This window comes from Ornithorhynchus anatinus, chromosome X1 (assembly GCF_004115215.2).
Source record: "Ornithorhynchus anatinus isolate Pmale09 chromosome X1, mOrnAna1.pri.v4, whole genome shotgun sequence".
NCBI lineage: Eukaryota > Metazoa > Chordata > Mammalia > Monotremata > Ornithorhynchidae > Ornithorhynchus > Ornithorhynchus anatinus.
This window is the reverse complement of record NC_041749.1, coordinates 115,416,433-115,432,472: the sequence shown is the minus strand read 5'-3', so window position 1 is coordinate 115,432,472 and position 16,040 is coordinate 115,416,433. Positions and strand designations below refer to the sequence as shown.

At 53.4% G+C, this 16,040-nt stretch overlaps 1 protein-coding gene across 1 annotated transcript; it reads left to right on the top strand.

Moving 5' to 3' along the window:
• The first annotated feature begins 7,372 nt into the window (after positions 1–7,372).
• On the top strand, positions 7,373–14,064 carry GTPBP3 (GTP binding protein 3, mitochondrial). Its single transcript, XM_001518700.4, has 9 exons — positions 7,373–7,513; positions 8,580–8,818; positions 9,594–9,680; positions 10,204–10,406; positions 10,833–10,905; positions 11,324–11,467; positions 12,032–12,197; positions 13,038–13,316; positions 13,653–14,064. The coding sequence occupies exons 1-9, from the start codon at positions 7,452–7,454 to the stop codon at positions 13,882–13,884; spliced, it is 1,485 nt and encodes a 494-aa protein (XP_001518750.1). The 5' UTR covers positions 7,373–7,451; the 3' UTR covers positions 13,885–14,064.
• Positions 14,065–16,040: the final 1,976 nt, after the last annotated feature.

The following is a 16,040-nucleotide window of genomic DNA, read 5'->3' as shown; positions in this document are numbered from 1 at the left end:
GGGAGGTGCGGTGTTTGTGTTCTGTCCACATCATTGTGATTTGTATGTGTGTAGTAGCATCGGTATTTACGAAGTACTTTCTGTGCGCACAGCACCGTACTAAGCGCTGGGAAAGAATACACAAGTGAAAGTTAGACATAGTCCCTATCCCTAGTGGGAAGTAATGTGGATGAATAGGAGCTCCGTGTCTGGTGAGGGTATATGCATGATATTTGTGATGAGTGTGATGAATTTATTTGTGGTATGTGCGGTGGGTGTGATATTTGGTGTTTGTGTGCCAGTTGGGATGTGCGTGGAGTGTGTGTGTGTGTGTGTGTCATTTGATGCCTATGTATGGTTTGTGAAGTGATTTTAAGGCGCGTGCATTTTGTGTTTGTGGGGTGATGTGTGTGATGTCGGTATGTGTCTGTGGTTTATGTATGGTGTGTGAAGTGATGAGTGCATGTCATGCTTATGGTGTGATGTTTGTAGTGTATGTGTGTGGAGGCTACTGGAGGGTTGGTGCCCCCTTTCCCCCAGCTGAGCTCCTCGAGGGCCGGGATCGTGTCTACTAACTCGATTGTGCTTTCTCGTGTGCTTAGTACAATGCTCTGCGCACCGTTGGCGATCAATAAAGGCACTGAATGATTGAATGATTGCGGAGCGACTGTTGGACCGGTCCGCCCGTCTCCCAGGGCCCACAGGGCTGCAGAGTCAGCTCCTGCCTCCCTCCACTTTTGCCCATTGAAAGGAGCCCGTGGTCGGAGGGAGGGAGAAGGGGAGGGAGGGAGGGAGGAAGGAAGAAATGAAGGAAGGAAGGGAGGGAGGGAGGACGGAAGGGAGGGAGACAGGAAGGGGAGAACGCGAGCAGCTTCACTCTGCAGGAGTTGTTTTGTCCAACTGGTGCCCGTCGTACCCTTCCCCTCCATCCATAGCCATCCTTCTCCATCCCTAGCCCACTAAAGGCCCATCGGCTGGGCGGGAGAAATCCTCCCCGTCTTCAGCATGGAAGAGGCATGGTGTAGTGAAATTAGCATGGTGTAGTGGATAGAACCCGGGCCTAGGAGTCAGACGGTTGTGGATTCTAATCCCGACTCCACCACTTGTCTACTGTGTGACCTCGGGCAAGTCGCTTCACTGAGCCTCAGTTTCCTCATCTGTAAAATGGGGATTGAGACTGTGCTGTGTCCAATCAGATTTTCTTGTATCTACTCCAGCGTTCAGTACAGCGTCTGGCACACAGTGAGCACTTGACAAATACCAGAATTACCATTATTATTATTCATGACACTCAGGTCCCAAAGGATCTCCAGGGACCATTACCACTTTCCAGGCCAGTGGGGGAGAGTCCCCAGGGGGAAACTAAGACCCAGACGGCTCCACTCTACCCTGCTCCCTAACCAGAAAAAGAACCTGTGCCATGGACTCCCAACCCGGATGAGCAAATGTGTATATCCACGGTATCGTTTGCATGATACCTTCGCGATGCCCCGAACCTCACCCAGCCCTTGCTCCTGGCTTCGGGGCCCAACCTGGAAAAACGCTTGGCAGGGTTTCACCTTGCTGGGGCCTCACCCCTTGACCCGGGGCTGCTTCCTCCCCGGAGCCCTGGCGAGACCCTGGATCGGCTCTCTCCGAGCTGGAGCCCAAGGAACACGCGCCGGCTACCTGACTTGCTGAATCAATTTTATGGTTGTTGGTCGCTGCCTTCTGGTTCTTCTAGTGGCTGAGGCGGGCGAGCAGGCACTTAGGAAACCAGACACCCGAGCGTGGCAGAGAGCCAGGGACTAATCAGGGAGAGCGAGGCGCCTGGAAAGACCTTCGATTCCCTCCCCGCCTCCACCCTTCGCCCCCTCCCCCCACCCATTCCCTCTTGAGACTTCTTGTTGTCCATCTCAGAAAGAAGGCTACAGTCAGCGTTTCTCTTCTAAACTCGAGCAGCTCTGATATCAGGGAAGAGGGGGTGGGTGGGCCAGCCGGCGGGGAGATTGGAGAGCTCCGATTTGAACTGGGTGTCCTGAAAGGAAGTGCTATGGGGAGAGGAGCCAAAATACAATCACTTCAGGTAGATTCAAGGCTTGGGGCGTGACCTCTTGAGTCGGGACCTAAGGCGAATGGAAAAGCCTGGTATCTGGGTGGGTGGGTTCTGACCCCGGCTCTGCTGCTGCTGTGCTGTGTGACTATAGGCAAATCACTCAACCTCTCTGGGTCCCAGCTTCCCTCTCTGTAAAATGGAGAGCATAATAATTCCCCTCCCCTTCTCCCCTTCCAGGAATGCTATGAAGACTCTTGAGATAATTGATGGTGATATTGCTTGGAGAGTAAAGTACTATAGCCATTCAAACAAGGAATTCCTAATATTATTGCTACCATCCTCAACATCATTTAGAATAGGAAATCCAAAGAGGAGTTTATCATTTATGATTATTTTATGATTATGCTCCCTAGCAGTGTAGCCTAGTGGAAAGAGCATGGGCTCCAGGGTCAGAGCTGCACCACTTGTCTGCTGTATGGCCTTGGGCAAGTCACTTCACTTCCCTGTGCCTCAGTTATCTCATCTGTAAAATAGGGATTAAGACTGTGAGTTCTATGTGGGACAGGGACCATGTCTGACCCGATTATTTTATATTTACCCCAGTGCTTAGTACAGTGCCTCGCACATAGTAAGCACTTAACAAACTCCATAAAAAAAATTAGTGGGGAGTGGACAACTACCTCCTGATGACACCCTCGTAGGTCCCACAGAGCCTGTTTAAGCCTCCCCCACCCCCACAGGTATTCTCAGCTTGATCAATCAAACAATAGCATTTAGTGATTGCATATTATGTGCAGGGCACCATAGTAAGTGCTTGGGAGAGTACAATAGAGAGCTCAGAGTTTAAGATTTTAGGCCCCTATTCTTAACCTCTTGGATGCTGAAGATCATTTTCTTGGAACTAAAAGGCAGCAGGGACCCTCCCCAGTTCCTTCTGACACTAGTGAAACTAAGACATATTAATTAATTAATTCAGTCAGTCATATTTACTGAGTGCAGAGCACTGTACTAAGCGCTTGAAAAGTAAAATTCAGCAACAAATAGGGACAATCCCTACCCACAGTGGGCTCACAGTCTAGAAGGAGGGAGACAGACATCAAAACAAGTAAACAGGCATCAATAGCATCAATATAAATGAATAGAATTATAGACATATACACATCGTTAATAAAATAAATAGAATTATAAATATGTACATATATACACACAAGTGCTATGGGCAGATTGATAGGAGAGGTCATGTGGGGCAACACCCTGCCTCTGAGCAGAACTGGCTGTATACGGTAAATATGTCAAAGTTATTATAATAAGAACTTGAATGTGCATAGTGCTTTTATTTTCCAAAGTCCCTTTGATCAATCAATCAATCAGTGGTATTTATTGAGTGCTTATAGTGTGCAGAACACTGTACTAAGTGCTTGGGAGAGTACAGTACAGTAGAGTTGGTAGACCTGTTCCCAGCTCATAAGGAGCTTACAGTCTAGAGCGGGAGACAGATGTGAAAATGAATTCCGGCTATGTACTTAAGTGCGGTAGGACTGAGGGTGGGGTGAATATTAAATTCTTAAAGGGTACATATCCAAGTGAATAGGTGATGCCTAAGAGAGAGGGTGGGGAAGGCCTCTCAGAGAAGTTGTGGTTTTAATAAGGCTTTGAAGGTGGGAAGAATAATGGTTTTTTGGATATGAAGGGGGAGGGAGTTCCAGGCTGGGGGCAGGCATGGGCAAGGGGTAGGTGGTGAGATAGATGGAATTGAGGTACAGTGAGTAGGGTGGCGTTAGAAGAATAAAGTGTGCAGGCTGAGTTGTAGTAGGAAATCAGTGAGATAAGGGAGGAGAGGATGTCCAGACTGAGTGCTTTAAAGCTTATAGTAAGGAGTTTCTGTTTGAGGCGGAGGTGGATGGACAATCACTGAAGGTTCTTGAGGAGTGGAGAGATGTGGACTGAAATTTTTTTTTTTTTGAAAAATGATCCGGACAGCAGAGTGAAGTATGAACTGGAGTGGGCAGAGATAGAAAGCAGGGGAGTTAGGGAAGATGCTGATGGAGTAGTCAAGGTGGTTTGGATAAGTGCTTAGATCAGGGTAGTAGCAGTTTGGATGGAGAGAAAAGGGTGGATTTTAACGATGTCGTGAAGGTAGAACAGACAGGATTTGGTGGCAGATTGAATTTGTGGGTTGAATGAGAGATGAGTCAAGGATAGTGTCAAGGATATGGATTTGGGAGACAGGGAAGATGGTGGCAGTGTCTACAGTGATGGGAAAGACAGGGTTTGGGTGGGAAGATGAGGAGTTCTGCTTTGGACATGTTTGCACATCAATTATATCATCTGTTCTCACATCTCTGAGACTAGAATTATGAGCCTCGTATTACAGTGTGGAAAGCAGCATGGCTTAATAAAGAGCACCGGTCTGGGATTCAGAGGACCTGGGTTTACTCTTGGCTCTGCTACTTGCCTGCTGTGTGACCTCGGGCAAGTCATTTAATTTACCAGTGCCTCAGTTTCCTAAACTGTAAAATAGGGATTAAATTCCTGTTCTCACTAGTATTTAGATTATGAGCCCCATGTGGGACAGGGACTGTGTCCTACCTGATTAACTTGTATCTATTCTAGTGCTTAGAACAGTGCTTGGCACGTAGTAAGTGTTTAACTAATACCATTTAAAAAAATGAGGAAACAGACACAGAGAGGGTAGGTGATTTGCCCAAGGTCACCCAGGAGTTCAGGGGCAGAGCTGGGACCTGGAAGCCTAAGTCTCCTATCTCCCAGCCATCTCCTCTTTTGATGAGACTATGTTCCGTCCTCGTATTGCTGTTTTGTTGATACAATTTTAATTTTGCCTTTACTCAAATACCCCTGACACAACCGGTTGTCTCTGTTAGAATGAAAGTCCTTTGAAGCCAGGTTGGCATTTGTCTCCATGTGTTAGCTATGGTGCTTGGTCCACCATGGGAAATTATCAGCTAGAAAAATGGAAAAATATTTTATTAGCAGCAGGATTGATCCCACAAAAAAACTTTCACCAGCTGCCCAATCTTCTCTGGTCATATCCTGACTTGCTGTAATGAGAGACCAGAAAGGGCCTGAAGTAGGAGAGTCCCTATGGTAGGGACTGTTTCCATTGATACTAACTTAACTAACTAAACTAACTTAGTTTCCATTGTTACTTCACTTAACTTCTCTGTGCCTCAGTTACCTCATCTGTAAAATGGGGATGAATAATAATAATGGCATTTGTTAAGCGTTTATTATTTGCAAAGCACTGTTCTAAGCGTTGGGGGGATACAAGGTGTTCAGGTTGTCCCACATGGGGCTCACAGTCTCAATCCCCATTTTACAGATGAGGTAACTGAGGCCCAGGGAAGTGAAGTGACTTGCCCAAAGTCACACAGCTGACAAGTGGCAGAGCTGGGATTAGAACCCATGACCTACTGTGAGCCCTACGTGGGACAACCTGATTACCTTGTATCTACTCCAGCGCTTAGAACAGTGCTTGGCACAGAGTAAGCGCTTAACAAATACCAACATTATTATTATTATTGATACTAGGATTAGTACTTGTGAAACGCCTGATTTCTTTTGGACCCAGGCAAATTTATTTCAATCCCCCAGTCTCTGTTAATGTAAAGGACTAAATCTTACAACAATCAGTCAAGTGGGTATTTATAGTAATGCATTAATATTCATACTTTAATATTTCTTTGGATTTCTCCTTTAGAGTGAATGGTGCTTTTACCTAGTCTCTCATCTATCCTCCTGATATGCCTGTCACAGGGAATATTACACTGTCCCATTTTATAGATGAGGTGCCGAGGCTCAGAGAGGGTAAGTGACCTCTCCAAGGTCACACAGCAAGTCAGCAACAGATCTGGGACCAGAACCCAGGTCTCTTTCTTTTGAGCCTGGGTTTCATAGAGTAGTTTCTCTTTGCAGCAGAGGAGAAAGAACTGTCTGGCTTTCTAACCACCCCGAATCCCTTCCTTCCCCACACCAGATATCCTAGAAATCTCCCTCCAGCCTCTATGCCTGCCTCCCTGGGTCCACGATTCTCCTTCCTTGACCCTTCCCCCAACATCCAGGCAGCATAGAAGCAGCATGCCCTAAGAAGCAGCGTGGCGCAGTGGAAAGAGCACGGGCTGTCAGGGCTCATGAGTTCGAATCCCAGCTCTGCCACTTGTCGGCTGTGTGACTGTGGGCGAGTCACTTCACTTCTCTGTGCCTCAGTTCCCTCATCTGTAAAATGGGGATGAAGGCTGTGAGCCCCACGTGGGACAACCTGATTCCCCTCTGTTTACCCCAGCGCTTAGAACAGTGCTCTGCACATAGTAAGCGCTTAACAAATACCAACATTATTATTATTAATGGAGAGAGCACAGAGCCGGGAGTCAGGAGGCCTGGGTTCTAACTCCGGCTCTGTCCCTTGCAGGCTGTGTGACCTTGGGCAAGCTACAGAGAAGCAGCATGGCTCAGTGGACAGAGCACGGGCTTTGGAGTCAGAGGTCATGGGTTCGAATTCCGGCTCCGCCACTTGTCAGCTGTGTGACTGTGGGCAAGTCACTTCACTTCTCTGTGCCTGTTACCTCATCTGTAAAATGGGGATTAAGACTGTGAGCCCCACGTGGGACAACCTGATTCCCTTGTGTCTACCCCAGCGCTTAGAACAGTGCTCTGCACATAGTAAGCGCTTAACAAATACCAACATTATTATTATTATTATTATTCTCTGGGCCTCAGTTTCCTCATCTGTGAAATGGGGGATTAAGACTGTGAGCCTCACATGGGACAACCTGATGACCCTGTATCTACCCCAGCGCTTAGAACAGTGCTCGGCACATAGTAAGCGCTTAACAAATACCGACGTTATTATTATTACTTGTTCTTCTCCCCGTACACCTCTTTAAACTGTGAGCCCTGTGAAGGGCAGGGACTGTGCCTGGTCTGACTCTGCTGTGTGCTCAGCGCGTGGCACACAGTGAGTGCTTCACAGATGTCACAGTTGTTATCGCCCAGGCCCTAAATCGTTTTCCCGCAAGGGAGCTCGGTTGTGCTGGGGCTCAGCCATCCCTCGGGCCGCAGCGGAGCAGCTTCCAGTTGCCGTAGGGAACTAATTCAGCTTCGCACTGCCTTGGTCGGCCGCCTCCGCACCCTCCCGGCAGCGAATCAGAACGGGCGTTACTGCTCCTGGGCGGGGCTCCTGGGAGATGAACCAATCATAGGCAGGAGAAGGAGGAGCCGCTTTGCCCTCGCTTGAAGTTGCCGGGAAGATGTGGGGGCTCGGGAAGGAGAGCCGGGGTCGGGGAGCCGGGAGCGGGGAGAGTGGGGTGTGGATGTGCATGTGAGGGTGGCGGGGGGGGACGGGCGGGGAGTCTGAGCCGGGACGAGGCGGAGAAGGTAAAGGGGAGGGGCGACGCCCCCCTGTGTCTGCCCCGGCTGGGCCATGTGGGCCGGGTTGCAGGCACTTTTGGCCTCGGGGGCCCGGGGAACCCACCTCGTTGCCAGGTGGGTGATGCCCCTGTCCCGAGCAAGTCGGTCTGCCCGCACTAGATCCAGAGGGGCTGGGTGGGCGGGCCGTGCCCGTGGCTCAGCTGTGCATTCGCCTTTTTTTAGCACCCGGGAGAAATAGGGTGCGGCATCCGCTAAATTGGCCCGAGGAGAGCAGACGGCTTCTGTCGTCTGAGGGGTTTGGTGCGACACTGGGTCACTTTAATCTCTTTTCTGGAAAGAGTGTTTCGGATGCCTCTGGAAGAGCTGGTAGATCCCCGAATTGCCCCCTGGTTCAAGGACAAAGTCATTTTCAGGCCTCCTTTTTTTCATTTTTTTCTCCCTTTTCTCTCTCCCTCCCTTCCCCTCGATAATAATAATAATGATGGTATTTGTTAAGCGCTTACTATGTGCCAAACACTGTTCTCAAGCGCTGAGGTAGATACAAGGTCATCAGGTTGTCCCACGTGGGGCTCACAATCTTAAAACCCATTTTTACAGATGAGGTCACTGAGGCACAGAGAAGTGAAGTGACTTGTCCAAGGTCACACAACAGACGAGTGGCGGAGCCGGGATTAGAACCCACGTCCTCTGACTCCCAAGCCACTAAGCCACGCTGCCTCTCAGCAGCAATCCCCCCTTCCTTCCTCCCAACCTTTCTCTCTATTACTCCCTTCCTCCCCGCTCCCTCTCTCTCCCCCTCCTCCTTTCCCCCCAGTCTTCCCCTTTCTCCTTCCCTTCCTCTCGCTCTCTCCCTTCCTCCCGCTCCCTCCCTCCCTGTCTTCCTCTCCCTCCCTTTCTCTCCCTCCCTCTTTTACTATTGCTCCCTCCCTCTTTTTCCCTTCCAATTTACAAAGGTACCACAGGGATCCCTGCCTGGGGGCTTGGAGATGGCTGGGGTGAAAGGTAACTCGTGCCCAGCCCCAAGCCCCTGGTGTTCCAGGGACTAGTTGGGCTCTCAGCCAACAGTGAAGGGGTTACTGGCAGCCCTACTTACCCGAGCACCTTGTGTTGATGGAGAGGGAAGCATCCTGAGGAGGAGACTGTGCCCATAACTCCAGCCCCACCCTGTTGTCTGTTCCAGGCTGTCGAAGCAGCTGTGCAGCCAGGCTGGGTCTCGGGTCACCATCTTTGCCCTGTCCTCGGGTCACGGCAAATGCGGGGTAGCCGTCATCCGGACCAGCGGACCTGCCAGTGGCCCAGCCCTCCTCCGCCTCATGGCGCGGCTGGAGCTGCCCCGTCCCCGGACCGCCACCTTGAGCCTCATCTTGGACCCTGACTCTTCTGAGCCCCTGGACAGGGGCCTGGTGCTCTGGTTCCCAGGTGAGATTGCGGGAAGAGGGAGGGGATGTGGGCAGTCGTGCCAGGGGCCACGGGGGAAGGTCCCCTGGGTGTTCTGGTGCCAATGTTGCCAGGAGCCCCCAAGCAAGGTCCAGGGATTCTCTGGCGGTCTGAGGGGCTGGGATCCCCTGGGACCGACTGGGTACAGGCTGGGTTGCCTCACCCCTCCCCCGTCTTGCAGAAAGAGACTTGGTGGGGCCAGAGAGCCTGGAGAAAGTAGGGCAGCAGGGCCCCTCCCACAGCAGGTGACACAGAAATGGGGTCACCACAGACTAGAGCTGGCACAGTGGTTGGGGGAAGGGTTGTCTGTCTGGAACATTCAAAGCCAGGGCCCAGGATGGTTGGGGAGGGGGATATATATATCTATCTAAAGGGAAGGCAGAGAAATAGCCCAGGGGGCCTTAAAGGGAGCCAGAGGGTTGATCCTGTCCAAGGCCTCGGTTACAACCCCAACTGCATCCCTCCTCTACCCCAGTGGTCTTCATATTTCTTCATATTTGTTGGGGGTGGGGTGTGAGCTTTGTGGTCTCAGCTCTGAGGCCCCTCGAAGGCCTGGGTCCCACCCCGAAGGCAGCTGCATGTTAGGGAGTTAAGTGCTGTAGCAGTGGGAGCCTCTCGGTAACCTGTGGCCTTGTCACCTCACCCCTGAGGGGTTTCTGGGTCACGCAGCCCAGCCCAGAGTCGGATGCTGGCTAGGAGCTGGGAAGGGAAGGGCTGGGTGCAAAACTGGTCTGGTCCGGTCTGGTCTCTTGTCCAGGGCCACACAGCTTCACCGGGGAGGACTGCGCTGAGCTGCATGTGCACGGGGGCCCAGCCGTGGTGAGCGGGGTGCTGCAGGCCCTGGGTGAGTTGTCCCCGTTGTGGCCTGGATTGGCTCCCTCTTTGGTGCCCCTGCTCCTGAGCAGTGCCAGCTGCCCAGTCTTCTGCCAACTTGGCTGATGTTCTGCCCCCATGAGGGCATCTCTGGAGATCCCCTGCCAGTTGGGGACAACCACACAGTGCCTGGGATGGTGGGTAAAGCTGCCCTCAGACCTCCAGGATTGCCTTTGTGGCTTGTGCTACCAAAAACTGAGGAAAAATAGACAGTGGTGGTGATGGTAGCAGGGTCATTTATTGAGCACCCACTTGGCTCGGTGCACTGAACTAGGTGCTTGGGAAGGATAGAATAACAAAGTGCACTCTCCTTTCCCCCAAGGAGCTCTCACTCGAATCAGGGAGAGTGATCACTCAAGTTGTAAATATTTTTATGCCTAAATAAATCAGTTGAGCAGACACATCTACACGAGTGTTAAGTCCTTCCCAGCCTTTCCCCTCCCAGACCTGGTGCCAAGCGGGGCCTGGCATAAAATGGGGGAAGTTCCTTGCAGGCAGCCTGCCTGGCCTGCGCCCAGCGGAGGCGGGCGAGTTCACCAAGCGGGCATTCCAGAACGGGAAGCTGGGACTGACAGAAGTGGAGGGGCTGGGCGACCTGATCCATGCTGAGACGGAGGCCCAGCGGCGCCAGGCCCTGCGCCAGCTGGCTGGGGAACTGGGCCGCCTCTACCAGGGCTGGAGCGAGACCCTGACCAGGGCAAGTTGAGCTGTGCTGAGCCCCTCGGGTCACCTCCCCTCCCTTCTCGCGCTCTCCCTCTCCTCCGTCTCTTTGCCCGATCTTTTGACCAATCAGTGGCATTTATTGAGCACTTACTGTGTGCAGTGCACTGTACTGAGCGCTTGGGTGAGTTGGTAGGCATGATCCCTGCCCTCAAGGAGCTTTCAGTATAATGACTTTCTTTTGACTTCCCCTCTCCATCACAATCTCCCTTCCATTTCCTTTCTGGGTCCTTCTGTTCGCCTGCCCTGCATCTCTCATTGCCGGTCCCTGCTCCTCTTCCCCTCTTAGGCAGTCCCAGTTTGCTCCCCACTAGCATCCCCCTACCTCTGCCCACTCCTTTTGGCTTTTTCCCACTTCTCTCCGTCACTCTTGGCTCTGCCCCCTCCCGCCTTCCTCCACCAGGTCCTGGCCCACGTGGAGGCTTACATCGACTTCAGTGAAGATGACAACATCGAAGAGGGAGTGCTCGCGGATGGTGAGCTCACAGTCGACATCCCTGACATGCCAGAGAAGCAGCATGGCTCAGTGGCAAGAGCTTGGACTTGGGAGTCACAGGACATGGGTTCTAATCCCGGCTCTGCCACTTGGCTGCTGTGTGACCTTGGGCAAGCCACTAAACTTCTCTGGGCTTCAGTTACCTCATCTGTAAAATGGGGATTAAGACTGTGAACCTCACGTGGAACAATCTGATTACCTTGTATCTACTCCGGCGCTTAAAACAGTGCTTGGCCCATAATAAGCGCTTAACAAATACCATAATCATCATCATCTTGCCTCGGGCTCAGGCTGAGTCCCTGGGGTGGTGGGGGTTGCATGGACTCCCTCCCCTTTCCACAGGTATGCAAGATGTGTGTCTCCTCTTTCCGCCCTCCCCACCCTTCTTCCCTGTGCAGTCAACACAAGCGTGAGAGGACTGCAGGCTGAGATCCAGGGGCACCTCCAGGATGCCCGGCGTGGAGAGCGGCTCCGCAGCGGGGTCCAAGTGGTCATTGCCGGCCCCACCAACGCCGGCAAGAGCAGCCTCCTGAACCTGCTCTGTGGGTACCTGCTGTGCATTGGTACCGAGACCCACTGACCGGGCCCCCTTCTCCCTCTGGCAGCCGAGGGAGGCATATTGGGATCTGTGTGCCCAGTCCCGGCGGAGGTTCTTGGGGCTGGAGGGTGCTTTGCCCTGGGACACCATTAGGTGGCAGCCCTGCCATGCTGTCTGTGGTAATAGCTGTTCATTACCTACTGTGGGCAATGCTCTGTACTAAACACTTGGGGAAAGTACGACAGAAGCACAAGGCACATTCCCTGTCCTCAGGGAACCGACACTTTAAAAGGGCAGACAGGCAAATCTTAACAAACGGTGAAATAAGAAGCAAAAACGGAATGGTCAGTCAAGTACGTATACATGCCGCCCGCAGATTGCAGGGTAAGCCTTGGGTGGTGGGTCTGCCGGGTGGGGGTAACCCTTCCCCTTCCCTCCCTCCATCTCCCCCAGGAGGTTGTCCCTGGCCCTGACAAGTAGCTTTCTCTGCTCCTCTCCCCGCAGCCACTTGGCACTCCCCAACTGGAGGCCGTGACCATCTCCTTCTGCTCCCCCTCCCCCCACCCAGGCCAGAAGCCTACAGCCATCGTGTCTCCTGTGGCTGGGACAACCCGGGATGTAGTGGAGTCAGCCCTGAACATTGGTGGCTTCCCTGTACTGCTGAGTGACACGGCCGGGCTGCGGGCGACCCAGGACCCCGTGGAGCGAGAGGGCGTGCGGCGTGCCCAGGACAGGTGTGGGTGGGTGGGTGCTTAGCTCCTCTAGGCCCTGCCCGGGGAGCAGGTAGGAGCAGGGCAGTGAAGAGCAGCAGCAAAATGGAGTGGGGGTGGGTAGCGGGTGGGTGGAGGTGGGGTGGGGTGGGGAGGGTGTATTTTGGTATCTCACGTGAAACAGAAGACAAAAGTTTTCCAGGCTCCAAGCTGCCTGTGACTGGGCTTTCCTCCCTAGGAGTTTCGTGTTTAGTTTATTTTTCCTCCTTCCTGTTGCAGCTTCCCCGTCCCCTGGGCTGACCCCAGATCCCCATAGAGCAGCTCTTGGAAGTCGCCTGTCCCCCCTGCCCCCACCCCAGCCCGGGCAGTACTCTGTGACCTGAGCTGAGCTCTTGGCAACGAGTAACCCAGGGGGCTGGGGGCTGACGCAGGTGACTTCCTTGCCAACCTTCCCAGAATCAGGGGGAAGGGATGGGGGTGGTGAAGGGCTGGGCCTTGGCCTGTGGAAGCCTCCAACCGGAGTTCCTAAGGAGCCACGATTTAAGTGGGGCATTTTCTGGGAACTTGTGTTTTGGGCTGGGGGACCTGTCTGGAACTGAGGGTAGGGAACAGCCAGTGGCCTGTACCTTTGTTTTTTTTTTTTTTTGTGGATATGTGTGTGTGTATGTGTGTGTGTGTGAGGCTCCTCAGTTCTCCTAGGACTACCTTGTTCTTGCCCCTCAGTGACCTTCTCTTTCTTCCCTGCCCATTGCCCCCTCTGCCCTCGAGAGGGTAAGAGTAGACCTTGTGAAGCAAAGGATTGGAGAGAAGGATACAGCTCCAGAACACAGTCTCTCAGCTCAGCTTTTCCTCTTCTTCCCCCAGGCTGACCCAAGCGGACATTGTGTTGGCAGTACTGGATGCCACAGACATCGCCTCAGACTCGAGCCACCTCTTCCTGGAGACCATGAGAGGCCAGGGAGACCCAACCCGGCCCTGCCTTCTGGTGCTGAATAAGGCCGACCTCCTGACACCAGGGAGCCACCAGGGTCTGGTGGGGATCTTCCAAGGGTGGGGGCTGACCCCCGTCCTCCTGATGTCCTGCAAAACGGGGGAAGGCGTGGAGGGACTGCTGGATGCCTTGAAGGAGGAATTGGCTGCCATGTGAGATGCCTGGACTGTCCAGGGTGGGAGGGGTCTGAGAACAGGCTTCTCTATCCTCGTTCCTTCCCAGAGCCTCCGGAGCCACTCGGCAAGAAGCAGGTTCCCTGGGGGCCTGGGATTAGGATATCTGGGCTCGGTCTCCCCATCCTCTTGCCTCTGAGTCTCTGTGGGTTAGGTCTCCGATGTCAGCCCTGTGGAGGGGGGCGAAGGGAGGGCGTTGGGAGGGTCGGAAGAGGGGGTGGTGATGGTAGTGGAGGAGAAGATTGAACCCTGGGGTGGAGTGGGGCGTTGGGGTTCCCGCTGGCCAGGTCTGCAGCTCTACCCATTGTATTTCAGATGCGGGGACCCTGCCGTGGGCAGCCCCAGCCTGACCCAGACCCGTCACCGACGCCATCTCCATGACTGCCTGGCAGCACTGGGACGCTACCAGCAGTGGCACGAGCGGGACCTGGCACTGGCAGCAGAGGAGCTGCGGGCGGCCCGTGGCCACCTAGGCCGGATCACGGGGCGTGTGGGCGCGGCCGAAATTCTGGACGTCATCTTCCGTGACTTCTGCATTGGCAAGTGAGGCCCGGGCAGACCCTCCCCCCACGCCCCCTCCGCCCCCCGGCTGGAGTGAGCTAGAGGGCTCCTGGGACCTTGGTCTCAGCTACGCTGAGGAGAAACTGTCTGATTCTGGGGGCCAAGGAGAACGGACAGGAGACTGAATTATGTGTTCTGTGTTAAGATTACTTGGGCCTGCTGCAGAGCTCTGCTCCACTGATATGCTCGGTCAGCCCTGGGCTGGTGGTCCCACCCCAGGGCCCCCACAGTGGGGTGTGGTTTGAGGGGGACAGGGGCGTTGGGGGGAGGTGTTCATCCTGTCTCAGCTGGGCTCATTGTGCCTGCTAAGGGGATGCTTCCTGAGCAGGGGGCCTGGGGCCGGGCAGTGGAAAAACACGAGACTACTAGAGGCCAAGCTTCCTGTGGGGGCACAACTTCCAGCCAAACAAGCCCCCTCCGCCACTTGGTTTATCACCTCCTACCCCCAAGGGGAAGCACCAGCCCTAGCTTTGCCTCCTGGAGAGGGGGAAGGGAGAGTCACCACCAGCAAACCCTCCACCCGCCCCCACCCACCACATCCGGTCAGAGAGGCTGTGGCAGTGCCATTAACCCTTTGGTCACAAGGCTGGGGGCCAGAAATGGGCTTCTTTGTCCAATGCTGCTTCTCCTCCCCTTGACTGTGGTTGTGTAGAGCGGAAGGAGTGGTGAAGAAAAGAAGCGAAGCAGCCAGAGGTGCAGAGCAGCAGTAATGGCATTTTACCCAGTTATGGGGACATGAATACGGGCATGAGAGTCAGAGGACCTGGGTTCTAATATCAGCTCTTTGCTGTGTGACCTTGGGCAAGTCACTTCACTGGGCCTTAGTTTAATCTGTTAATTGGGGATTCAATTCTGTTCTCCCTATGTGCCTCAGGTGGGATAGAGACTGTGTCTGACCTGTTTATCTTGTATCTACCCCAGTGTTTGGCCTAGAGTAAGTGCTTAACAAATACCACAGTTACTGGTTATTATTGGTCATCGGTCTGTTTGAGCTCTCCTGTTTCATTCATTAGTATTTATTGAGCGCCTACTATGTGCAGAGCACTGTACTAAGCGCTTGGAATGTACAATTCGGCAACAGAGACAATCCCTGCCCAATAACGGACTCACAGTCTAAACAGGGGAGACAGACAGCAAAGCGAAACAGAACAAAACCAACAAGACAACATCATCAAGATAAATAGAATCAAGGAGATATACACCTCATTAACAAAATAAATAGGATAATAAATACTATGTACAAATAAGCACAGTGCTGAGGGGAGGGGGAAGAGCAGAGGGTGGGAGTTGGGGGGAGGGGAGGAGGAGCAGAGAGAAAGGGGGGTCTCTTAAGAAAGGTCTCTTAAGACTGTGGGCCTAAATCCCACACCCATATTGTAGGGCACATAGCGCTTAGTACAGTGGTCTGCACACAGTAAGCACTCAGTAAATACGATTAATATAGGCCATTGGCCCTGGGGTATGCTGGGTCATACAGTCTCAGCAAGTGCACAGGGAACCTCCTTGGATGGGTGACTCTTTGCCCGGGCAGGGTGATGCCCTAGTCATCCTGGTCTGCTAGGAGCAGCTAGACCCTCTTCCATCCCCAGGCTGAGAAAGTAGGCTGTATGATTCATTTCCCCTACCCCAATCACTCCCTTGTTGCTCCTTTCCTAAAGGCTTCATTCAGCCCAGCCCCATCCCCTCTGATGCATGCCCCCCTCCTCCCCAGCCCCCATGTTAAAGGAGGGGCTTCCTGGCTTGGGGGGGTTATGGCCTTGGCTCTGCTGCCGCCCCCCCCCCCCCGCCGACCTTGCTCCCGTATTAGAGGAGGGGATTCCCAGCCTGCAGGCTCTGCTGCACTTTGTTCTAGTCCTTGAACCTCCGGCCCCCCTGCTGAAGGCTTAGCCCTCCCTTCTGGAGAAAGCTGGGCATGAGCTAGGTGGCTTGGGGGTGGGGAGGACGACCAAGGAGTATGAACACATTCTTTTTCTTCCAAGAAGTCCAAGGCTCTTTCGTCGGAAGTGGCCACTTAAAGGGGTTTATTTATAGAGAGGATTTAGGAAGTCCTAAAACAAACTGGCAAGTGCCCAATCCGCCCCTCGCCTCCCCTACTACCTCGCCAGCCTTCATTGAGCACGGGACTGGTGGGCGCAGGTTGCT

Bases quoted from the DNA above. Each gene is read 5' to 3' on its own strand.
- GTPBP3 (XM_001518700.4), top strand. From the start codon at position 7,452: ATGTGGGCCGGGTTGCAGGCACTTTTGGCCTCGGGGGCCCGGGGAACC. The intron at 10,906-11,323 runs GTGAGCTCACAG...TTCCCTGTGCAG, and splicing joins AGAGGGAGTGCTCGCGGATG to TCAACACAAGCGTGAGAGGA. The intron at 13,317-13,652 runs GTGAGATGCCTG...ATTGTATTTCAG, and splicing joins AAGGAGGAATTGGCTGCCAT to ATGCGGGGACCCTGCCGTGG.